Below are 25,829 nucleotides of genomic sequence, written 5' to 3' on the forward strand. Positions count from 1 at the left end.
TTTTTTTTTTTTAATTTTTTGTTTATTGCAGTAACATTGGTTTATAACATTGTATAAATTTCAGGTGTACGTCATTATACTTCTATTTCTGCATAGATTACATCATGTTCACCACCCAAATACTAATTACTACCCATCACCACACACATGTGCCGAATTATCCCTTTGGCCCTCCTCCCTCCCCCCTTCCCCTCTGGTAACCACCAATCCAATCTCTGTCTCTATGTGTTTGTTTATTGTTGCTATTATCTACTACTTAATGAAGGCGATCATACGGTATTTGACCTTCTCCCTCTGACTTATTTCACTTTGCATAATACCCTCAATGTCCATCCATGTTGTCACAAATGGCTGGATTTCATCGTTTCTTATGGCTGAGTAGTATTCCTTTGTGTATACATACCACATCTTCTTTATCCATTCGTCTCTTGATGGGCATTTAGGTTGCTTCCAAGTCTTGGCTATTGTGAATAATGCTGCAGTAAACACAGGGGTGCACGTATCTTTACGCATTGGTGTTTTCAAGTTCTTTGGATAAATACCCAGCAGTGGGATAGCTGGATCATATGGTAGTTCTATCCTTGATTTTTTGAGGAATCTCCATACTGTTTTCCATAGTGGCTGCACCAGTTTGCACTCCCACCAGCAGTGTATGAGAGTTCCCTTCTCTCCACATCCTCTCCAACCCATGGTGTTTCCTGTCTTGTTAATTATAGCCATTCTGACGGATGTGAAGTGATAGCTCATTGTAGTTTTGATTTGCATTTCCCTGATAGTTAACGATTTTGAACATCTTTTCATGTGTCTGTTGGCCATCTGTATATCTTCTTTGGAGAAACGTCTGTTCAGGTCTTTTGCCCAATTTTTAATTGGGTTGTTAGTTTTTTTGCTGTTGAGATGCGTGATTTCTTTATATATTTTGGAGATTAAGCCCTTATCAGATGTATGGTTTGCAGATATTTTCTCCCAATTGTTAGGTTGCCTTTTCATTTTGTTGATGGTTTCCTTTGCTGTGCAGAAGCTTTTTAGTTTGATGTAGTCCCATTTGTTTATTTTTTCTATTGTTTCTCTTGCCCGGTCAGACATGGTGCTTGAAAATATGTTGCTAAGACTGATGTCGAAGAGCGTACTGCCTCTGTTTTCTTCTAGAAGTTTCATAGTTTCAGGTCTTACATTCAAGTCTTTAATCCATTTGGAGTTAATTTTTGTGTATGGTGTAAGGTAAGGGTCTACTTTCATTTTTTTGCATGTGGCTATCCAGTTTTCCCAACACCATTTGTTGAAGAGATTTTCTTTTCTCCATTGTATGTTCTTGGCTCCTTTGTCAAAGATTAGCTGTCCATAGATGTGTGGGTTTATTTCTGGGCTTTCAATTCTATTCCATTGATCTGTGTGTCTGTTTTTGTGCCAGTACCATGCTGTTTTGGTTACTATAGCTTCGTAGTATATTTTGAAATCAGGGAGCGTGATACCTCCAGCTTTGTTCTTTTTTCTCAGGATTCCTTCAACTATTTGGGGTCTTTTGTTGTTCCATATAAATTTTAGGATTCTTTGTTCTATTTCTGTGAAAAGTCTTGTTGGAACTTTGATAGGGATTGCATTTAATCTATAGATTGCTTTAGGAAGTATGGACATCTTAACCATGTTAATTCTTCCAATCGAAGAGCATGGAATATCTTTCCATTTCTTTGTGTCTTCCTCAATTTCTTTCAGCAATGTTTTATAGTTTTCCGTGTACAGATCTTTCACCTCTTTGGTTAAGTTTATTCCTAGGTATTTTATTCTTTTTGTTGCAATTGTAGATGGGATTGTATTCTTAATTTCTCTTTCTGCTACTTCGTTGTTAGTGTATAGAAATGCAACTGATTTTTGTATGTTGATTTTGTATCCTGCAACTTTACTGTATTCGTTTATTACTTCTAAAAGTTTTCTGGTGTATTCTTTAGGGTTTTCTATATATAAAATCATGTCATCTGCAAATAGTGACAGTTTCACTTCTTCCTTTTCAATTTGGATCCCTTTTATTTCTTTCTCTTGCCTGATTGCTCTGGCTAGGACTTCCAGTACTATGTTAAATAGGAGTGGTGACAGTGGGCATCCTTGTCTGGTTCCTGTTCTTAGAGGGATAGCTTTCAGTTTTTCACCATTGAGGATGATATTAGCTGTGGGTTTCAGTTAATGATTTCAATTTAACCTTTGGACAAAGTGCAAAAGAATTAATTTCTCTATATGATAGAGAATAAAATGTAAATGTTATAAACCTTGACAGTGTACAAATAATGGCAAAAAGCAGTTAGGAGGTATTATGACACCAATAAAAAAAAACGAACTTAAATAAAACAGGCAGTGGGCCACAGTTTGCTGGGTCTGGATGTAGAACATTCAAGATAGTCTGCTGGGTCAGAGGACAGGATGGAGAAAGGTGGACAGTGGCTCTAGGGTTCAACAAAACATATTTAGCATCCCATCCCCAGCCATTCCATCTAATGTACTCCACTTCTCCAAATCATATTACACTGTCCTGTTTTATTTCCTTCATCATAGATTCTAAGTATCCTATTTGTTTATTCATAGAGTAGGGATTATGGCTCTTTTATTTGCCACTATATCTCCAGCACCCAAAATAGTGCCTGACACATGGTAGCTTCTCAAATAAATATTTTTGAATGAATAAAAAGACTTAACTAATAGAGTTGATACAGGTTGACAAGACCAGAATATCTGGTCTCCTTAACTCAAGTGCACCCAAAGATACACTCCAAGCATAGGAACTCAGCTCTCCCTTTCTAGTCCACACATATGTGTAATTCTTGTCTCCTCCATTTCAGTCTCCCTAACACCCTCTCCAGACCAAGCCTGCTCATCTACCACTCCCAGTACTTCCACCACCCCCTTACTCCAAGTTTCAACTTTCAGCCTTTCAGACTCTAAGAGGTTTGCAGTCCAGATTCTTTGGAAATGATTTTCCTTCAGGAGACCTCTCCTCCACCTCCAGCTCAGTCAGCTGGGGAAGACCTGCTTTGAATGTCTCCATTTCATCCAATGAGGCCAAGCTACTTTCCTGGGTAGGACGGCGAGAGAAGGAAGAAACAGAATAGGGGTTGCGAGCTTCTCTAAAATTCCCTTCTTCCTTATTTTTAACACAAAAAATGACAGAGCTCCAAAATTATCCAACAAGAGAAAAACAGTTAAATTACCATAAAATTATTAAAATCATCAAAAATGAGTTAGCAGAGGATCACAATGCGGGAAGGGTTTCATGTAGAGCATCAAGTTTTAAAAAATCAAGACAGAAAATTATGCATACACTTTCACTGCAAGTGTGTGAAATGTACCTGGATCTACACGAGGACTAAAAGGGAGCATGAAAAAATGTCAATGGCTAATAAATTGGGGTATGAGTGATTTCTTTCTGATTTCTATGATCACTTATAATATTTTCTAATTATTGTATAAAAATACTGAATCACTATGTTGTACACCTGAAACTAACATAATATTGTATGTCAATTATACTTCATTAAAAAAATTGCTAATTATTGAGTGGTTCATCCATGAGTTGCAGAGTGTAGTCCAAAACACAGCATTATCATTATTATATATTATCAATTATTATATATTGTCAATGTATTTTTGTATATATCATCCAATCTGCAAGAAAAGTGACAGGATGTATACTGTTGTTCTCTGGTACAATGGAGGGCGAATGGGGAAAGGATCGCATTTTAAGTCTGAGAGAGCTTGTGTTTAATGCCTGTCTGTCCTGAAGTGGTTTCATTAAAAGGCATGGTTTAAAAAATTAACAGTACAAGAATCTGTTTCCCCCTCATACTCCCTCACCCCTGTTTTGCTTCTTTTTCCTCCTTGTGAGAGGATAAAAATCTTTGGAAACTGGAAAGGTAAGTGGTTTTCTAATAATATTAGCTAAAAAGACACTTCTTTTGTAGCAAACCCCTGGGACCACAGCAGTCACTTCATGACTGCTAAAGGCTGGTACTTGAGACTAATGTAAAATTTGGCAGCAAATGCATCCAGCTTCTTACCATTCCTAAAGATCTGGAACCTGTCTCTTGCATTTTCACAGGTCAGCAGAATCAATCTCTCTCTCTCTTTTTCTTTGTCTCCCTCCCTCCATCCCACTCTCTCTGCCTTCCTCCCTCCTTCTATTCTGAAATCCTTGACATAGCTAAGATTGAAAAGCATAGATTCAACATCACCTCATTGAATACTATAGAGCTAAGGATCCATTTGGCATTGAGAAGTTGTTCTTGGAATCTATCTCATTTTACCTCATTTGAATCATCTCATTTCTGCAGTCCTCTGAATCTGTGATTGTTTCTTTGGCCTAAATTTTAATTTTACCTTTGGCACGTAGCTCATAATACAATCTGAGTTTTCTCTGCCCTTTCAAAGACAGACATCTATGCTGTGAGATCATGAGTCACAAAGAAATGATCACAAATGCTGATAATTGGGTACAAAAGATGTCCATCACAGCATTTTTCATGGTTTGTTTAACAACAAAAACCCACTAAAAATAACCTAAATACCTAATGATCAGGAAACAGTTACATAAATAATAATCCATCTAATCAATAGAAAATTATGCAGACTATGAAAATATCTGCAAAGAATGTTAATAGTGCTATAACGTTGAGTGAGAAAAACAGGAGACAAAATTGTATATAATCCCATTTTATTGAAGAAAAATATACACATGTAGAAAGATAACTAGAAGGAAATGTTCCCTTATTTTTGTGGTGGTTACCACTGGATGGAGGATATAGGTGATATCTCTTCTTATTTGTGCTTGTATTCATTTTCCAACTTTTCCAAAATGAATATATATTACTTTTACATTTGGAAATAAAACTTTTTTCAAAGGTCAAAAAAGGTAAATTGCTACATCAGGATCCAGAAAGCTACAGTAAGTCTTTTGCCTCTCCTGGACAGGCTATTAGGAAGTTACTATCTCCTCTCATGTTAAAAGAGGGAAGGTATTGCCACATTACAAGCAATCAGCCAGTAGGGTTCATTCAAGAGCAATAAACTGACCTCTCAAGAGAAAATTAGCGATGCTCAGGAAATTAGAGCTGAAATCCCTACTGAGTGGTCTAATGCATCCTTCTAGAACCAGCACCATATACATTACACTTTCTGGTGGGCACTTTCTTTTCAATTTAATTGTAAATATTTCAAGTGATTGCAATGTCACTGCTACATTTTAGGCCAGTCAACAAGCTATTAATCCATCTTTCCTGAGCAGAATGTGATAACTCCAGCAAACTTCACAGATTCCCATCTAACTCTCTTGCCTGGACCTACTAGCTGAACAAGTATCTTAGCCCTGGTTCAAATCCTGACTACCGCTTAGCTATATGATCTTACACAAGTCCCCTTACCTATCTGATGCTGAGTCTCCTCATTTGTAAAAAGGAAACCTCTCCACCTACCTCAAAAGTGGTACCGTAGGAATTAAATGAGATGATGCATCCAGGAAATGCATTGAGTGCACACAGTAGGTACTCAGTAAATGTGTGATAATTCCGGAGTGTTGGACCAGTGTTGAACAGCTGTTTTCCTTACAGAGGAGATGGGCTATGCTGAATCAATGACCCCTTCTTTTGTGTTTCCCTGGATGATATAAGTGGGTTGGAGTGGACACTATAGTTCTTGACCTTGAAACAGCAAAATTCCATTTGGTATCCAAACCCTGGGCTTAGTCACACCAACTAAATTTACCAGCCTCATATCACAAATATGACTCAGACAGCACCCACTGAGCCTTTCCACTGTTGATAAGAGCGGCAGTGGGAACACTGGCCATGGGGATGGGAAAAAGAGGATGGAGTGAAGAGTCATGTTTGAGATGGAATCTCATGATAGGGTTCAATGAATCCTCCATGTAGAGGCTGAGGGAAAGAGAATAATGCCCTCAAGTTCTTAACTCGGATGACTAAATGCACAGTTTATTGATTTGACGAGTATTTACTGAGTACCTACTAAGGGCCAGGAACTGTTCTGGGCACAGGGGACACTACAGTGAACCAAACAGAAAAAAACTCTCTGCCCTTTTGAGTTTACCTTCTAGTGGGGGAGACAGACAATAAATAATAAACAAATAAGACAATTTCTGATTGTGCTGTGGGCTGAAGTAATAAACAGAGTAATGGGATGGAGAATAAGAGGATGGAAGGCAACTTTAGAGATGATGGTCAGGGAAGGACTCTCTCAGGAGGTAATACAAGAGGTGATAGGTCCTGAAAGATGAGAAGGAGCCCACAGGTGAAGAGAGGAGGGGAAGCATTCCAGAAAGAAGAGCAGCGGCTGTAAGACCTTAGGGTAGGAAAAGACTAGGTATCTTTGAGAAAGAGAAAAAAGGGGGCTATGTAACTGGAGCATAGTAAGAGAAGCGGATTGGCAGGACAGAAAGTTAGAGAAGTGGGCAGGACCCATTAGCCAGGGACTGAGCCTTGAAAAGCAAGTTCTTGGGGAAGACACTTTCACCTTTGACATGCTGAGTTTGAGGCACGAGACAGGATCTCCAAACTAAAGGTCCAGGACTATGTCCTAAGAACTAGAGGCAGTATTGGGATTTGAGAAAATGTTCAATTGCATCAAAATCACTGGGGAGTGTTCTAAAAACACAGATTTCTCAGGCATTAAAATACAGATGTCTGGGGGTCGACCCGGTGGCATAGTGGTTGACTTCATTTGCCCCACTTCAGCGGCCCGAGGTTTGTGGGTTCGGATCCTGGGCACGGACATACATACCACTCAATAAGCCATGCTGTCGTGGCATCCCATATACAAAATAGAGGAAGATGGGCACAGATGTTAGCTCAGGGCCAATCTTCCTCAGCAAAATAAATACAGATTTCTGGGGTACTACCCTGGGAAATTCTAATTCAGGTAGGTCTTGGTCAAGATCTGGAAATCATTTTTTCAATACCCTCAGGTAATGCTGATCCATTCATTCAAGAAATACTTCTTGAGGCCGGCCCATGACGTAGTAGTTATGTTCCGTGCACTCTGCTTCAGGGGCCCAGGTTCGTGGGTTTGGATCCCTGGCGCAGACCTACACCACTCGTCAGCCATGCTGTGGTGGTGACCCACAAACAAAACAGAAGAAGATTGGCACAAATGTTAGCTCAGGGCGAATCTCCCTCAAAAAAAAAAAAAGAAATATTTCTTGCATTCCTACTATGTACCAGCACAATTCTAAGTGCTGGAGATACAGCTCTGAACAGATTACAGAGCTTATGGTCTAGAGAAAGAACAGACAGCAAACAAATAAATTACCACAATGATACATGCCACCAAAAACCTGGTAAAACATAGAATAATTATGGGGACCTACACTAGATAAATCTAAAGAGAAGATCTCTCTCCGAGGAAGTGACATTTGAGTTCACATCTGAGAAATAAAAAAGAGCAGCCATGTGACAGTCTGAGGGAACAGCATTTCCAGCAGAGGGAACAGCCAATGCAAAGCCCTGGTTGAGAACTCAGTAGATCTAATACTTTGGTTTATTCCCACCTGATTAACCAACCAAAATGGGGGAGAAGGCATGGTAAAGAAGGTACTATTTCATTTTTATGTGTTCATCCAGCAAGCTACACTAAGCACATACTTTGTACCAGACACTGTGCCACAAAGATGAGCAGGATGGTCTCCTCTCTCGGGGAGATTTCGGTCCAATGAGGGAGGCAGATAACCAAATCAGTATGGCCTCGTGAGGTAACTGAGAGCATCCCAGATAATCAGCACATGTTCTGAGAAAGTCAAGCAGATGATTAATACTTTCGAGTATGATGACGTAACTGATTTTGAGACTGTGCACAATAAAATTATTTGCATTTCTTTGTGGTCCCGCCAGCCCAGAATATCTGGATTTTTGGTGAAATATTGGCAACAATGGATATTGGGTCTGAGATACTGTATAATGACTATACATTTGGGGGAAGTAGCATCCTAATAACAGCTAACATTTATCGAGCACTTAGATTCACCTGGCTTAACATGCAATGTCATAGTCTTCACAACCTCCCTATGAGGCAAGGACTCTTATTATTCCACTTTTTTCAGATGAAGAAATTGAAGCTCAGCAAGGTGAAGGGACTTTCCTGAGGTCATTCAACTCGGATGTGATAATTTCCCAGCTCTGTCTGGGTTTGGAGCCTCAGTTCTGGTCCATACCCCCTTTCATAAATCGCTTAAATACAGATGCAATTGCTATCCTCATCCCAGTTCCCAAAGGGGATCCCTCTCTCTTCTCCCCATCCCAATTAACTGCCTGGGTTGTCTACACCATCCAGATCTACCCGCTTCTCTCTCCAGGGGCCCTGTAGGTGGAAAAGTAAAGAGGAGAAGGATTCCTTGTTTCCACACTTGGGAAAAAGTGGAGGGCACCAGGGCAGGCCCTGACTGGGCGATGCCCAATGCCGGGCTACACTGACACCAGTCTCCCGAGGCCCCCCGTGCAGTGTGTGAAGGGTCGGGCCCAGAGCCAAGCACCTTGCTCCCTGCCCACCCGTCGGGGAAGAGAAATCACTGTGGCTCAATGTTCAAGGTCTGATAAGAAGAAGAGATGGGGACAGGGGAAGCAAATTGTTGAAGTCGAGAGGAAGCAGTAAGTCTGTTGCCACCTGCAGAGGGTTGGGTCGCCAACTGGACAGGGTTGGGTCTCCTCCTGTCACGCTGAATGTATTCAAATTCAGTGGCTTAAAAAAATGAGCTGGTCATCTTCAGCCCGAAGGCTGGCCAGTTTGCAACTTAAAGGGCCTTTGCTTTCCCCTTCCCTGAGGCTCCTTTTATTCCGGAGTCTGTGAGTCTGTCTGATGGTCTCTGGGTGTGTCCATCAGAGTGCCCTTCCCCTGTTTCTCAGGCTGGCAGGCTCCCTCTCCCTCCCCGCCGCCTCCCCTCACTCCCTTGCTCCCTCCCGCCCTCTTGTGCGGAGGCTCTTGGCCCAGGTCCCTGAGTTCGGGCGGGTGCAAGCGGAAGACGCAGGAGGGGTGAGGTCACGTCTCCCTTGAGCCCCGCGCCGTTGGCTTTTCAAAGCCTCGCCACGAGCCGGCGGCCAGAGTCCCAGACCGCGCCGACCGTGCGCTCCTGCGCCCTCCCTGCGCCGCTGGCCTCGCCCATGTCTCAGTACGCCCCCAGCTCGGACTTCAAGAGGGCTTTGGACAGCAGTCCCGAGGCCAACACTGAGGATGACAAGACCGAGGAGGACGTGCCCATGCCCAAGAACTACCTGTGGCTCGCCATCGTCTCGTGTTTTTGCCCCGCGTACCCCATCAACATCGTGGCTTTAGTCTTCTCCATCATGGTGAGTGGGTTAGGACCAGGAGCAGCCAGGGAGGGGAGACGTGGGCGGCGTTGCGCTGCTCCCGCGGACCCCGCGCGCTCTCCACGGCTCCCTTCCTCACTGCTCCGCGCGCCCGGGGTTTTCTGTCTTCCGCGCCTTCTCCTCACCTTTCTCAGGCTCTCGGAACTCTCCCCCCAACCATCAGCGCTTCCTCTGCGCTGCTTGTGGCGCTCAGAGCCCTGACCAAACCTCCCCGGGCCGGCTTTCCAGTGCGCCCATGGTGTACTCTCTCTCCAACCCGGGGAAGTTCTTCCGTGGACTTTGCATCTTCTATCTCTTCCTCCTCCGACATTCCTGGGCACTCGTCTGGTTCTTTTCAACCCGCTTTTCTAGAGCCTCAAAGCGCACCACTCTTGCAGGCAACAGCACGCCCCATTCTCTGAGCGCGCAGGCTTTACGTCCCCCTCCCTGTCGCGCCGGACGTTCCTGCTTTCCAGCGCCCAGGACCGTCTCTGTCTTTGAGCGTACTACAGTCCCTTTTCTCTTTGCTGCGCCCAGGGCGCCCCCTCAGCCACTCTCTGAGGATTCCCTAGCTATTCCCGACGCCCTCTCCTTGACCCCTGGCCCCGCGCTTTGGCACGCTCTCTCTGGGGCAACAGTTCCTTGCCGCTTCTTCCTACGCAGCTCCCTCTCCTTGGCTCTCTCCTTCACCCGCTTGGCCCCTTTTTCCAGCGCGCCCGGTCTCTCTCCAGGCCTTTCTTGAGCGCCCCCTATGCCTCTCTCGCCAGCAATGCGCGCTCGCCTCTCTTCTACTCTTTCTACCGCCGCACGTCTTAGTTCCTCCCTCCTTTGCTGCGCTTAGACCCTAACCTCGCCTTTCTTGGCGTCCCCTAAGGGCTCCCAGGCACCCCTCCACCGCTCTGTCCTGTGCCCCGGGCGCTCCCGGGAATGCATTGTGGACTCTGTGCTCTGTGCGGCTCCGCGCGCCCTTTGCGCGCCAGCCTCACGAACTGCGCGCCTCTCTCGAGGAGAGGCAGCTGGTGCTTCCAGTCCGCCTTTCCGGAGCTCGCCTCCGCGGCCCCCTTCAGCCCTCCTAGGAATTCCCAGACGAACCCCACCAGGAGGGCGACGAGCGCCGGCCTTATTGACTGGAGCAGCTGGCCCGGGGGTGGCGGCGGGGTGAGGTTCCGTCTGTTCCGGGACAACCCTGCCGTGAGCTCCCGCCCCCACCAGCCCTCTTCGCCTGCAGCTGGGCGACGGAACTCCCCAACTACAGATCGGGAGTGTCCAGGTTCAGCTCAGTGAAGATCTAGAGCCACTGCCCCTCCCCCCATGCAAGTCCGCCCACACTTGCCCAAGGGTGGCACCCTATTCGCTTCGTGGGTACCCACAGAGGTCTCATTTGCGCCCACAAGTTGCCCTTTCCCAAGCTCCATTTGTAGGCTATCTGCACCAAAATTCCACTGTGCAGCCACTGAAGTTCCAACTGCCCGGGTTCAAATCCTAGTTCCACCACACACCACCTGTATGATCTCCAGAAATCACTGCATCTCTCTTAACCTCAGTCTCTGTAAAATGGGAATAATCATAGCCATAGTTCTTGGGGTTGTTGTGAGTATTAATGAGATAATAATTGCAAAACCTTTGAACAGTGCCCAGCATGATGTCATTATTAGATTTTACTCAAATGTCACTTCCTGAGGCTGTCTCTGCTCCCCACAAGCTGTATTCCCTCTTCCCTGCTGCTTTTTACCCAAACCACTTCTCTCCATCTGGTATTTTATTTTACTTATTAAGATGCTTAGTGTCTGTGTCTCCCCATTAGAATATAAGGTCTAGGGGACAGGGCTATTTGTAGGTGTTTATTGCCGTATCTTCAGCACCTAGAAGAGAATCTGGTGGGTGGTAGATGCTCAATAAACACAATGAAATGAATTCATGTATGAATGAATGAATGGTGTTAATGGATCACGATGTCTGCTTTACTGCTGCTTCTTTCCCATACTGGAGCCCCGGAAGGAAGCCACCATATCAAGTTCCTTAGGACCAACCAGCCAGTTTCCTCTCTTCCTTCCTCTCCAGAGATACCCGGTCTGGAGGAAGCGGGGGAGGATGGGCAGCCGAATTCTTCAGACAGCAGCAGACTCTCTGGCCGGCATTGGTGCCCACATTCTATCTTAGTTTGTTAATGAATCAGCAGCCAATTCACCCTTTTCCCAGAGCCACTTCGAAAACTGCCTGCAGAGCCTTTTTCCCCATTGGTCTGAGATGAGCTAAGGCTCCAGCTGGTGGTGACAGGTTGGATACTAGTGATGCCATTTGGTGTGTCCTAGGGGATAAGATGTGTACATGCTTCGAATAGAAACCCCTTTTTCTGACCCCTCATCCTCATTCCCTCCCCCAAACTTTTTTCGATAGTTTTATAGCAAGAGACCATTCTACTGTCAGAACACAGACTTTAGTCGAAAAGTTGACTATGGGCAAATTTCATACCTTTTTAAAGCCTTGGTTTCTTCATCTAGAAAAGGGGAATGTGAAAGTGTTTTAAGTTGAGCAAAACTGTTGTAAGGATGAAACAGAATAAGGCATGTCAAGCCCCCAGCGTTGTGCTAGGTACGTGCAATAATTGTCAGACGGATGGATAGCTTGGAGCCTGGAAACATCATTTGTCACATATGAAAACAAACATAACATCAAATAAGTGAAACCCAAATTATAAAAAGAGCTTCCTACACCCTCCCCCTTGCACTCCCTCTAAGGTACTGGACGTCTTTTCCCATTGAAACAGTGCAGATCTGGGCTTGACAAGTTTCATGATAAAGACTCCAAAGTCCAAGAATAAAGAGGAAGACGAAGGGTGTGCAGGGGGAAGGCAGCTGATCAACTCTGCCAGGTGCGTAGTTTCCCTAGGATATCTTGTGATGTTCAGTCCTGGCTATTTTCAAATCTCACTTCTCTGTAATTTGTGGTAAATGCAGGCACACCATTGCTGAGAGTGGTGCCATTCCCCCTGGAGGCATTTGGAAATGTTGGGGAGCGGCTATGGTGTCTCAGTGATTTGGGGCACTCTTGGCGTTTGTTGGAAAGGACTAAGCGTACTAATGTCTTGCAGTGCTGGAGATGTCCCCCAAAGAAGAACTGAGCTACCCTAAATGTCAGTAGCACCCCAATCAAGAAACATTGTAAGATAATGCAAATTAACATAAGCATGGACGTACGGAAAATATTGACAAGGCTCAAAATAACTAGTTCCCAGGACTGTAAAAAGAATCAGCAATCGAAAATCAATCGATATCTTTATTAAACCAAGCCTGAGAAGTCTTCTACAAAATTACAAAGTTGGGGTGGGTGCTGGGGAATAATGAAACTACTTCCAAAAATATACATTTGAGAAGAGTGTTCTTCAAGCTGTGGGCATCTGTGATCTTTCCACCACCCCGTGCGGAGCTGGGGAAATCCTGGGGGTTGTGAGGCAGTGCACCACCATCAGTACAATACAGCTGGTTGTATCAGAACATTGGTGGGTCAAGCATTGCCAGTGGCAGGGACACAGAAGTCTTTGCTTCTCCATGTATTGAAAGTCTATCTGTTAAAAGTGCACTTAACCTATTCTCAATTTCGGAGACACATACCTTAAGAATTTCCCCCTAGACTAGGCCACTGCTACACATATTGCATGTTCGTTTGAATGTGAAAATGGCACCCCTCCTCCATGCAGATGCAGCCCTGCACCAGGGCACAGCTTGGAAAGTGGAGCCCAGGCTGGCTGTCAGGCCTCATTCATCATACCCCTGCTCATCTCTGGTTATCTCTGTTTATTCCATCTGAAAGGAACCCCATAATTTCCACATGGCTTTTGACCCTGGAGAAAGAATGTTCATTCAACAAGTATTTGTTGAGCACCTCTTATATGCCAGGCTCTAGTCCGGGCATCAGTCTACTCCTTTACCTCCATCAAGTGGTAAATAAGATCAGCAAGGTCTCTGCCCTCCTGGATCTGGAAGAAGACAGGTTCCAGGCAAGTTGCAGGAGCAATGGCAATTATCGGTTGAGTTCACCATCTGTTGGTTTTGTAGCTGGAATTTGCTGCCTAACTGAAGAGACTGGACTTGAGTCCATGCCGAGCCTCCATTCTTCATGATGTCATGAGACAATCATTTGCACAGCTGAACCAACTGGATCGCTCTAAGTGTGGATATAAAATAGCCAATGACTTTTGATTGGGTGATTCATAAGCCTTCTTTTATCAGAACGTCTTCTCCCTCCCACCTACAGAACCTGTCTAGAGACCAACCATTGAGGTTCAAATCCTTTTCTTCTATTTACGACATTTGTGATTTCCTGCAACTGTCTCAATCTTTCTGAGGCATGGTTTTTCAACCCTGTAAAGTGAGAGTTGTGATAGTACCTCCTCAAGTGCTGTTGTGGAGATTAAATGGTAGAAGTTAAATGTTTTCATCTCGTTGCCCAGAACTCAATAAATATTGATGATGATGATGATGGTGGTGGTGGTGGTGGTGGTGGTGGTGATGATGATGATGATGAAGAAGATGATGATGTGTATATTTTAGGGATACAAGCCATTGCCTTTTCCAGTAGCAGTTTTTCCGTTTTTAGTGAGACTAGCAAATTTGATAAGAATAAAAGCAATGACCAGTAAATATGTCATTGGAATAAATCATTGTTGCAGCCTAAAGGTAAATATTAATGCGAAAGTGAAACGCATACAAATAAACAAGGAAGACTTTTGGTTAAGCATGGAGTACTGAACACACCTGTTTCTCTCCACTCCCTTCTGAAACCACCTAAAATGATAGTAAGTGAATTTAAAAGGGTACAAACACCCAAGAACAAATTAGAACAGGAAAAGAGGGGAGAGAGGTGACAAAAGTTTAGAAGATGGAAAATGGTTAGTTGAGCATTGACTAACTTTACAGAATAGATAACACTGAAATCTAAATCCTGCAGAAAAAGGAGCCAAGAAGAATGAAGTCAATTTGCCCTGCAAAACTCTAGAAAGGCTCAGAAATTGGAGGTACCAAGTGAAGATCTCACCTTTGAAGGTAGGAATAAAGATTAGGGCTGAGGGTCGGCCCCGTGGCTTAGTGGTTAAGTGCACACGCTCCGCTGCTGGCGGCCCGGGTTCAGATCCCAGGTGCGCACCGACACACTGCTTCTCCAGCCATGCTGAGGCCGCGTCCCACATACAGCAACTAGAAGGATGTGCAGCTATGACATACAACTATCTACTGGGGCTTTGGGGGGAAAAATAAATAAATAAAAATTATTAAAAAAAAAAGATTAGGGCTGAAGAGAGGAGGAATGTTTGCAAGTCCGTTTAAAAAGTCATTAAACTACCAGAGATCATCTACCCCTCCATGCAGTAGGCACCTTCTTCCTCAACAACCATGACGGAAGATGGGAGATTTGCTCTCTGGTGAGATTAAATGGAATTCAACAAATATTTGTTGAGCACCTATTATATGCCAAGCTCTATTCCAGGCATCGGTCTACTCCTTTGCCTCTATCAAGTGGTAAATAAGATCAGCAAGGTCTCTGCCCTCCTGGCTCTGGAAGAAGACAGGTTCCAGGCAAACAGAACGGCCCTAGACACCAGGCATAGCTGAGAGTAAAGTTGAGGTGCCATACTGAAAACAGAGGATTAATGGAAAGTCTGCGTATTGAACAAGGAAGCCTCATGCCCTGCCCCAACTTGGCAGCCTTACTCTGGCATCCAGGCAGGAGATTGGAGAACTTTTCTCCAAGGATGTGACCATAACAAAAGAAAAAACCTACACATACAAACATTTAGAAGTGCTCCAGAGAAATGACGAAATTCCCACCCAATCATCCCAGGATGCCCACTCATCGACAAGTCCCATCCTCATACACAAAACTTCCAAGAAGTTTTTCAGTGTCTCACTATCAAATATGAACAGGCAGTCAAAGATTATCAGGCATTCAGGAAATTCTTCTGAATTAAGAGACCTGTACGGGCCGGCCCCGTGTCTCAGCAGTTAAGTGCACACGCTCCACTACTGGCGGCCTGGGTTCGGATCCTGGGCGCGCACCGATGCACCGCTGGTCCGGCCATGCTGAGGCGGCGTCCCACATACAGCAACTAGAAGGATGTGCAACTATAACATACAACTGTCTACTGGGGCTTTGGGGAGAAAAGGGAAAAAAAAAAAAAAGAAGGAGGATTGGCAATAGATGTTAGCTCAGGGCCGGTCTTCCTCAGCAAAAAAAGAAAAAGAAAAAGAGGAGGATTGGCATGGATGTTAGCTCAGGTCTGATCTTCCTCACAAAAAAAAAAAAAGAGACCTGTGGTTTATGAAGAAATGAAGTGTAAGGAAATAAATAATGCAAAAAGTAGAAGAAAACTTCAAGAATAGATGATTAACATCCTCAGAGAAATAAGAAACTGTGTTGTGTCCACAAAACAAGAACAGGTTGGAAAAAAATAAAACAGAGCTCTTGGGAATTAAAAATATGAGGATAGATATTAAAAAAAAATCAATGGAAAGATTAGTAGTTAAAGTCAAGGGAACCTCAAAGAAGTAATACAAAAATCAAAAAAATGGAAAATATGGAAACAACTCAAATGTCCATCGACAGATGAATGGAGAAATGAAATGTGATATATACGTACAATGGAATATTATTCAGTCTTTAAAAGAAAGGAAATTCTGACACATGTTACAACATAGATGAACCTTGAAGACACTATGCTAAGGGAAATAAGCCAATCACAAAAGGACAAATATTGTATGATTCCACTTATATGAGGTACGTAGAGTAGTCAAATTCATAGATACAGAAAGTAGAAAGGTGCTTGTCAGGGGCTGGAGGGAGAGGGGAATGGGGAATTATTATTTAACAGATACAGAGTCTCAATTTGGGAAGATGGGAAAATTCTGGAGGTGGACGGTGGTGATGGTTGCATAACAAAGTGAATATATTTAATGCCACTGAACTGTACACTTAAAAATGGTTAAAATGGTAAATTTTATGTTATGTATATTTACCATAATAAAAAATAGAGGAAGGAAATATTCTCTAAAAAAGACGGAAATAGTCAAGAAAATATAAGAAAATTTGAGAATCATTCCTAGAAATCCAACATCTAATCAGAAAGTTCAAAAACAAAAAAAAAAGAACAAAGAAAATTGAAGAAAGGAAACTATTGAATAAATAATATAGGGAAAGTTTCCAGAATTGAACCCATGTGTTTCCAGATTAAAAAGATCCCCCACTACCCAATAAAATAAATGAAATGAGATGTGCACCAAAGCACATCAAGGTGATATTTCATATATTTAAGGATAAAATTTGTCTCCAATCCTGCAAACCTTCAAGAAGAAGAAACATGCCAGGTATAGATTCATAATGACTTTGGAATTCTCATCAGTAGGGCTGACAGCTAAATGGTAGTGAAACAATGACTAACATTGTTTAGTTTTGTTTACTAACAAAATCCTGAAGGAAAATTATTTTCAACCTTGATTCTAGACCCACCCAAACAATCATTCAAGGGAGAGAAAAGAATGAAGACATTTTCAGACATTCGAGATCTCAACAAAATATTACCTGCCATACACCTTTTCTCAGAAAGCTATGGGAGGATGTGCTCCCCTGAAACAAGGGAGTAAATCAAGAAAGAGAAATACATAGGATCCAGAAAAAGGAATCTAACATAGAAAAGAGGCAAAGAGAAATCCTCCTTAAAACAAGGCAATGGATCTCATAATCCCACAGAAGATGCAGTTGCTAATGGATGGTTGCTCTAAAGCCATTGTCAAAATCCATCATCTGGTCATGGGCTGGCACCATAAGCCACAGCCCTGCCCCGAGCCTGACCACACCTGCTCTAGAAGACAAGCCTGTGGTCAAAAAGAAAGTAAATACCCACAGGATGAAAGACAAACCAAACTAGATGTTCTTTCCATCTGACCCAGGCTCCACCAGGGACTGCTTATCCTTCAAAGCTATGTTTCAAGTGGACTTCAATTAGGTTTAGAAGGGAGATTTTTTTTTTTTTTTTTTTTTTTTTTTTTTGGTGACCAGGGCAAAACTTGGAAATAGCAAGTCTTGGTCCAGGCTGCTGACCTAGGAGGCTTAACACTGCTCACAAATTGGAGCTCTAAATATTGTAGTTCACTGAGTCTCTCGGTGTGACTTCTCTCAACCCTCTCCAGCTCTTTCCACAAGATTGTCAGCTGAGAAATGGGTGTTAATGTTATGGACCCCTGTGACTTATTTATTATGAATTCCTTCACTTGAAGCTCTCTAGAGCCTTAAGATGGTCCCAGATGATAAAGACCTTACCTAAAGTGTGTCATTGTTGGACAGCTGTGTTATAGATACAGATTTTATAGATTTTATACATATGCATGTTGCCCAAGCAGCCCCTGCCTCGTCAGCTACTTTTGTAAGTTTCCCCGCTATGTGGCAGATGGTGGCCACTGATATTTAGTATTTGGGAATCTAGAATATAAACTTATGTTGAAGTCCTTTCAATCCTAGGTTATTGGAGGTACAGACTGTATCTATTTCAAGATGTTAATCTGTGTGTTCCTATAAAAGCAAATGCATCTTAAATGCCGTTTTAATTTACTGATAAAATGATATCATGGCTTTGTCATAACATAATATGGGAGACAGAGATAAAACAAGATTGACCGCTACTGGATGGTTGTTGAAGCTGGGTTATGGGAACATGGGGATTCATTACATTATTCTGTCAATTGTTTTTTGTTTTGTTTTTTTTGTGAGGAAGATCAGCCCTGAGCTAACATCCGTGCTAATCCTCCTCTTTTTGCTGAGGAAGACCAGCCCTGAGCTAACATCTATTGCCGATCCTCCTCCTTTTTTTTCCCCAAAGCCCCAGTAGATAGTTGTATGTCATAGTTGCACACCCTTCTAGTTGCTGTATGTGGGACGTGGCCTCAGCATGGCCGGAGAAGCGGTGTGTCGGTGCGCGCCCGGGATCCAAACCCGGGCCGCCAGTAGCAGAGCGCGCACACTTAACCGCTAAGCTACGGGGCGGCCCTGTCAATTTTTTAATATGTTTGAAGATGTCCATAATAAAAAGAAAGAAAAAAGAAGTCTAGCCAGAACCTCCCTCCCAAAGTCATTAAACACTGCCCAGGTAACAAAGCAGCAGCTATTTAAATGAGTTGGCAAAACAGACCATGGTTGAGGTGTGGTTCGTCATTAATTAATAAGCAAACAATTTCTGACTTATAATGTGTGAATTTCAGTAATAGCTTAAGAGGACACCTTCAAATCATCATCAAGGAGAGGCCAGGTAGGAGGACTCACATCCTAGAACAGTGCTTCTCAAACTTTAACCACTTGAGGATCGTGTTAAAATGTAGATTCCATTCCTCTTTCAAATCACCTCCTCCATGAAGCCTTTCTTGATTGCCCCCCCCAGGCTGTACCCCACTATACTCTGAACAGAGTTCTCTCAGAGCACCTTTATTTCCTTGCACCTATTTGTGTATGTGAGCCCCTTGAGATAGCACTGTTAGCCCCAGCACTCAGCACAATGCCAGGAACATGGTCAACATGTAATACACGTTTGATGAATGAATGAATGAATGAATGGTTACAGAGGCCTAAGTTTGCTCCTAGTTTTATCTGTGAGGATTCCCTTCCCTTCCCCAGCTGTGTTCTGCATTTCTGCCAAAACTTTTTTGGAAAATGTCCAGGAGACCCAGGCTAATGCCAAGAGTTGCTGAGAGGTTGGCCAAGGCTTGGTTCCCAAGGATAGTTTTCCCAGCTGGTCTGGAGCTCACCGGCATCCTCACCCTGCAGATCAGTGGGTCCACGTTTGGAAACTGATCTCTATTCTCAACTTGCTAGTCCAGGGCACGACACTTCAGTTCAAATATCCTCATCCAGAAGTGCGATGCCTTCAGAGCATGAGCCTGAACATATCTGAAAACCTCCGGTTCTGCAAGTTCAAGAATTAAGCCAGACTTTCCAAACCCGTGCTTCTCAGACAACTGGTTCTGGCTCGTGTTAAAAAGTTTGACCCAAAAAGAGGGCAGGGAATAGGAGGATGAAATTGAGAAGGTAAATGCTAAGTTAAGCAGAAGTGAACTGTTTCTTTTCCTTTGGGGTGTCTTGAAGCCTTTGGCCAACCACTGTGCCTGGTGGCTCTTTAATGGAACAGCATAGCATGGACCACTTGCTAAGCATATTGTCCAGGATCCTTTGATCCTAAGGCTAATAAGCCACAGAACACACTTTGGGAAATACTGTTCCCAATGATACACTGGTTCCACTTTTAATGAGTTGAGCCACTGTTGACATGGGAGTACCGCAGGGTATTCCATCCCTAACATTCTTGCCCTGTAGACCCACCTGTGCTCCTTTCTTCCAAAACAGGTATTTTTAATGGGTCTCCCTAGCCAGACTTTTGCTGATATTATTCCTCCCTCATTCTCTTTTTTCTACGGGTGAAATTCAGGAATTTGTCTTTCTGTTTCCTTTACTCTCCTTTATACCTCCCGTGTTCAACTCTTTCTTCTGATAACTTCATCTGTTCTTTGTTCTGGATAAATTTGATAGTGTGGTATTGCTATTATTATCATTTTTTATTATTATTATTATTATTACATTTGACCGTATGCCTTTACTTCTCAAAGCATTTTCATATGGACACAATTTCACTTGTTTCTTGCAAAACCCCAGCAAGGTATGCAAGAAAGCTGTTATCCATGTTCTTCACGAGGAAACGAGCCTCAGAAAGGTGACACTAGTGGCCAGAATCAAACACGACAGTCCTTGCCCCCATGGAGTTTGCAGTCTAGCCTCTTGAAGCATTATAATCAGATGGCTATGCCTTACCCTTTGATTGGAACACAGCTTGGATGTTCTGAAAGCTTTCTCTTTTAACAGACTTGCCCCATCAGTATAAGAAGCATCATATAATACTTTCAATCAAGCCTGGCATAATTCTTCTCCAGCTTTTTGGTTTTAACAATAGGCAAAAATTTTCACTTGTCCTCCGTATTTATGGAGAGATATAGCCTGGGAGCCCAAAAAGGAGACCGACAAGCATGAATGAATGGTGATGACGAGGAAATGGGCCTTGTGATCTGCAAGCCCGGTCTCTGAATTCCCAACACTACCTTTAGGCACAGAAACTTAGGAGTAAGCAAATTCTAAACAAGAAATCCCAAAGTCATCTGAAAATTCAGACATTATTACTAAAAATATTTACCAAGTGCCCACATGCATCAAGCTGTTTTGATGGAGGGTGCGATCTAGAAGTTTGGGATCTAAGACAATACTGATCTATATAAAGAAAGTTCTTACACTGGACAAAAGTATCTCAGACTATCTTCAGGCATGAATGTAAAGTCTACACAGGTGTGAGTATGTGTGTGTGTGAGAGAGAGAGAAAGGGAGAGAGACAGAGACAGAAACAGAGTGGCAGAGAGAGAGAGACAGAGAGAGAGGGAGAAAGAGAGAAAATCTCACTTACTTCCCACTGGCCAAATATGTACTAGAGATAAAGGGATGATGGAGATGAGGATGGTTTTGAAAGAGAGAAGAGATGTTTTAAAGAAAAGGGAACACATTCTAAAATTAGGATTTCAGTATTGGCAACTCAATAGATCAAAATAGTGGCATAGTCACAATAGCAAACAAAAATAAAAAACACCAGAAATAAACCTAGGAAACATGCAAGATCTATACAAAGAAATCTTCCCCAAGAGATTAAAATTTAAAAAAAAAAAACAATTTAACTAAATGGAGAGGCATAACCTTACCTATTAGATGCTCGTCCCAGCATTATTTATGAAGTGAATTATAAAATGACTTAATAAACATGAAGCATGGGTGTCTGGCACAGAGTAACTGTTTAATTAATATTTGTCATTGCTGTGATGGTTTAAATGGGAAAAATTAGAGATGGATATTAATTTGATTCCAACATAGGAGATTGACTATGTAAATTATAATACATCCATTTATAATGTGGAATGTTACATAACTATGAGAATCATGCTTTTGAAGAATTTTTACAATGCAGGGAAATGTTTAAGGTAAAAGATCAAGAAAACAAAAAAGAAGACAGAATATAAAGTTGTATGTGCAATGAGATTCCACATTCTTTATCAATTAAAGGTATTCACATAACTGTATACATGCACTCACATGCAAGGGGGGAAAAATGGCTGGAAAATATCCCAAAATGTCTACAATAATTTTCTCTAAGTGGCAGGATTATGGATAGTTATAGACCTCACTTCTAGTCAGAAATAAGAATTGTTCTGAAGACGATAAAAAGAAAAAATCTTCAAAAAGAAGGAGAAAGGGGTTGGTAAAAAAAAAATAGTGAATACTTCTCTGTCTCGAAAGGTGATTCTTGCTCTAAATCATATGTTCTTAACAAGCTGAAATGGTCGGCTCTATGGTTAACCCAAGACAAATGCTGTTTTATTCTGATATTTGCTTGGAAAATATCAGCAGTTTTGTTGTTTTCGTTCCAATTTTACTGAGTTTTTACCTAAGCAGAGGCTCACCTCCACTAATATAAGCCCACATTTTTTTTTTGAGATATAATTGACTATGTAATGCTGTGTAAGTTCAAGATGTACAGCATGTTGATTTGATATATTTATATATCACGATATGATTGCCATTGGAGCATTAACCAACATCTCTATCATGTCACACAATTAGCACTTCTTTTTTGTGGTGGGAATAATTAAGATCTAGTCTCTTAGCCAGTTTGAACCTTATAATACAGTATCGTTGTCTATAATAATCACTATGCTGTGCATTAGATCTCCATTTCTTTATCTACTAGTTGCAAGTTTGTACCCTTAAACAACATCTCTCCTATTCTGCAACCCCCTAGCCCCTGGTAACCACCATTCCACTCTGTTTTTATGAGTTCAACTTTTTTAGATTTCACACATAAGTCATATCATACAGCATTTGTCTTTCTCTGTCTAACTTATCTCACGTAGCATAGTGTCCTCAAGGTCCACCAAGGTGTCCCAAATGGCAAGATTTCCTTCTTTCTCATGGCTGAATAATATTCCATTGTATCTATATACCACAACTTGTTTATCCATTCATCCATACTGTGAATAATGCTGCAATAAACATGGGAGAGCATATATCTCTTCAAGATCCTGTTTTCATTTCCTTTGGATATATATATCCAGAAGTGGAATGGCTGGATCATGTGGTAGGTCTGTTTTTAATTTTTTGAGGACCCTCCATAGTTTTTTCCATAGTTAAGCCCACTTTTTTGTTCTGTCTCTCAACCACATAGAGGACACCTGATGCTACTGAGATAAGTTCTTCATGCTTTTGAAGGACATGTGGTTCCTAATCTCTTCCCTTGGGCCACACTAGCTCCTCAGTATCCTCCAACAGAAGGAAATGACAGACACCAGAAAGAATATCTTCATCACTTCAAACATCCTGTGAGCTGCCCAAAATCTCTTCCACATTTGTGTTTGATTGTGGCAAAGTCCAAGGCCCATTTTCAATGAGAAGGAAAACAGAGGAGGCCGAGGGTATAGCAAATAGACATCTGCATGGGCAAAGACAGAGAAAGCCTGGGTCTCCAGCCTCCTCTTCCAGTTATGGCTGTCCCTGGCCCCTGCCGCCATGATAGGAAGCTAGTTGGGTGGCAGTTAGCTCTGACGTTCAAAGAGAAAAGCTGGGAGAGGGAATTCAGATGAGGGAGGAGAGCTTTCAGCCAACATAAAGAAACATCTGTTGAGTGTGCTTGGTCCCCTCAGAGAAGGCACCACAGCACCTGAGAAACTTTCTGCCGCCATTTCTCAGAAGTAGAAAACAGGGAGGGGGGTTCTCCCACATTCATTCAAGAAGAATTGTTCTGAACAATTCAACAATTCAACAATTTTTGAAACTTACTATGTGCCAGACACCATGGCGACCCTGTAGATGAATGCCAGCTTTATACAGCTGACATTTTGGGCATCTGAGCTGACTGGTTCTCAGTGAATAGAAGCAGCCTACCTGTCGGGTCAGCAAAGAATTCTTCCCCTCAAGAATTCTGAACCAATTAAGAAATAAGACAGTGGAAACAAACAGATGAGCTATTTGGAGAGTGTGGCTTCAGATCCACAGCCAAGGGGTCCACTCCGCCCCCAGATTGGGCAGACTTACCCAGTCCTCCATGGGCCGCACAGGACAACCACAGCCTTCCCCTGCCTGTCAAATGAAACAGTCGAGGTCTCGGCTCTCCAGGAACTTACCTACGAGTGAGGGAAGACAGATCATACACAGGTTAGCACATAAACGAGATCATTTCAGAGTGATAAGCGCTGTGAAGAGAATAAACAGGGAAGTATGAGAGAGAAGGACTAGTGGGGGCAGATGGTGGAGAAGAGATTCTACTTTAGAAAGAGTGATTGGCAAAGGCTGAAGGAAGAGAACAAGCCAGCCAGGGGAAGATCTGGGCAGAGCCAGGAAGTGCAAAGGCCCTGGGATAGAATAAGCTTGGTGTGTTCCAGGCATAAGCTATGACATCTATGTCATCCATTTAAAATGGATTTAACTGCCCAAGGAAGGAATCCCAGAATAAGCCACAAAATGAAAAGCTAGGGCTCTGTTATCCAGTGGGGCATCACAGAAGAGCTCTTAACAGACCATTACTTTGCCCTGGTCTCCAGCCAACCTGCTCCCACATTTTGGGCCAATTTTTGGGTTACTCTTATTTCAACATTCATTCCAAACTAGAAAAATTACTCGAAGCTAATTTGGTCACTGAAGCAGGACCTGTTTTTGTCTTGGTGCCAGTTTCCCTAGACATTAATGACCTGTGAATTTAAACGGGACTTACATCAATAAACAATAGTCCAGGTCACTGGAATATTTTTTTCACAGTAATTTTAACATAAAATATTTAAACTTATTTATTTTCCCAACATTTTCTTCATTGCACATAGCCTAAAAAAGAAAAAAAAAAGACATCAGATATATTTTATAAATAAACAAGGTGAGAACATAAATTCTTAAATTTCTGGTAAAGGAGTTAATTCTGCATTAAAGGAGCTCAAGTTATTAGTAATAAAACAGAAATTGTAAGTCCCTTGATAAGAGGTAAGAAAATTAAATTTTTTAGCTGGAAATGGACTGATAATGGTCTCATTTCTTCTCCCAGGTATGCAGGGAATATGTCTAAATACTTACTACAGCCAACTCTATCTCAAAAGTTTAGGACATTAATTTTTCTCCTTTTTGTTAATACTTAATGAGAAACAACATTTAGAATAAAGCTTTTCCCGTGAATAAGGGATAGTAATGTTCACCTTGGTAAAAGTAATATCCACCTTGTCCCTCCCTGCTAAGTCAACTCCCCACAAAATTCCTTTCCATATTTCTAAGAGGTGTTTCTCACATGCTCACACAAAAAGTCTAATCTGCTAACAGTTGATACCTCCAGGGCCTGGCTGCTGCTTCCAGTGGGCACTGGGGTAACCACCAGGCCCCCCCAGGCTTCTTCTAAGCCCTGCCACCATCTCTTGCCAGACCCCACTGGCTTCTCTGGGCTCCACCACTGGTCCACTGGAGCCCTCAAGGTGCAAAAGCTTTGTCACTGGGTCTTGCTTCTTTAAAAAAACAAAACCGTGTACAACGTAGTGGTTTTTAGTATATCCACAAGGTTGGGCAATCATCACCACTATTTAATTCCAATAAATTTTAAGCACCCCAAAAATAAATCCCACACCCATTAGCAGTCACTCGCCATCCACCACCCCCATGCCTGTCCTCCCAGCCCCTGGCAACCACTAATCTGCTTTCTGTCCCTATGAATTTACCTCTTCCGGACATGTCATATAAATGGAATCATACATTGTGTGGTCTTTCACGTTTGGCTTCTTTCACCTCACATAATGTTTTCAAGGTTCATCCATGTCGTACCATGTATCAGTACTTCCTCGTTTTTAAGGCTGAATAATATTCCATTGTATGGATAGACTACATTTTGTTTTTCCTTTCATTTGTTGATGGACATTTGGGATAATTCCATTCTTTTGGCTATTATACATAATGTTGTCATGAACATTCATGTACAAGTTTGTGTGAACGTATGTTTTCAGTTTTCTTGAGTATGGTCCTAGGAATGGAATTATTGGGTCATATGGTAACTCTATGTTTAACTTTTTAAGGAACTGCCAGACTGTTTCCAAAGTGGCTGTGCCATCTTCCACTCCCACCAGCAGTGTATGGGGGTTCCAGTTTCTCTATATCCTCAATAACACTTGTCAGTGTCTGTCTTTTTTGTTCCAGCTATCTTTTTTATTCTAGCTACCCTAGTGGGTATCTTGTGGTTTAGATTTGCATTTTGCTAATGACTCATAGTACTGAGTGTCTTTTAATGTGCCTATTGGCCATTTGTATATCTTCTTTGGAGAAATGTCTATTCAGATCCTTTGCCCATTTTTAATTGGGTTGTTTGTCTTTTTATTGTTGTGTTTTAAGAATCCTTTATATATTCTGGATACGAGTCCC

The 25,829-nt window shown here is 42.4% G+C and overlaps 1 protein-coding gene across 2 annotated transcripts in view; it reads left to right on the forward strand.

Moving 5' to 3' along the window:
• Positions 1-8,967: 8,967 nt before the first annotated feature.
• Positions 8,968-25,829, forward strand: part of TMEM233 (transmembrane protein 233) — a 38,220-nt gene continuing 21,358 nt past the window's right edge. For both annotated transcript variants that reach the window (XR_009216845.1, XM_058531531.1), the window contains exon 1: positions 8,968-9,329. Coding sequence is in view for 1 of the 2 variants with exons in the window: in XM_058531531.1 (XP_058387514.1) it covers positions 9,144-9,329 (186 nt within the window). In the remaining variant the exon portion in view is untranslated. The remainder of the gene's footprint in view (positions 9,330-25,829) is intronic.

This window comes from Diceros bicornis, chromosome 35 (assembly GCF_020826845.1).
Source record: "Diceros bicornis minor isolate mBicDic1 chromosome 35, mDicBic1.mat.cur, whole genome shotgun sequence".
Classification (NCBI taxonomy): Eukaryota; Metazoa; Chordata; class Mammalia; order Perissodactyla; family Rhinocerotidae; genus Diceros; species Diceros bicornis.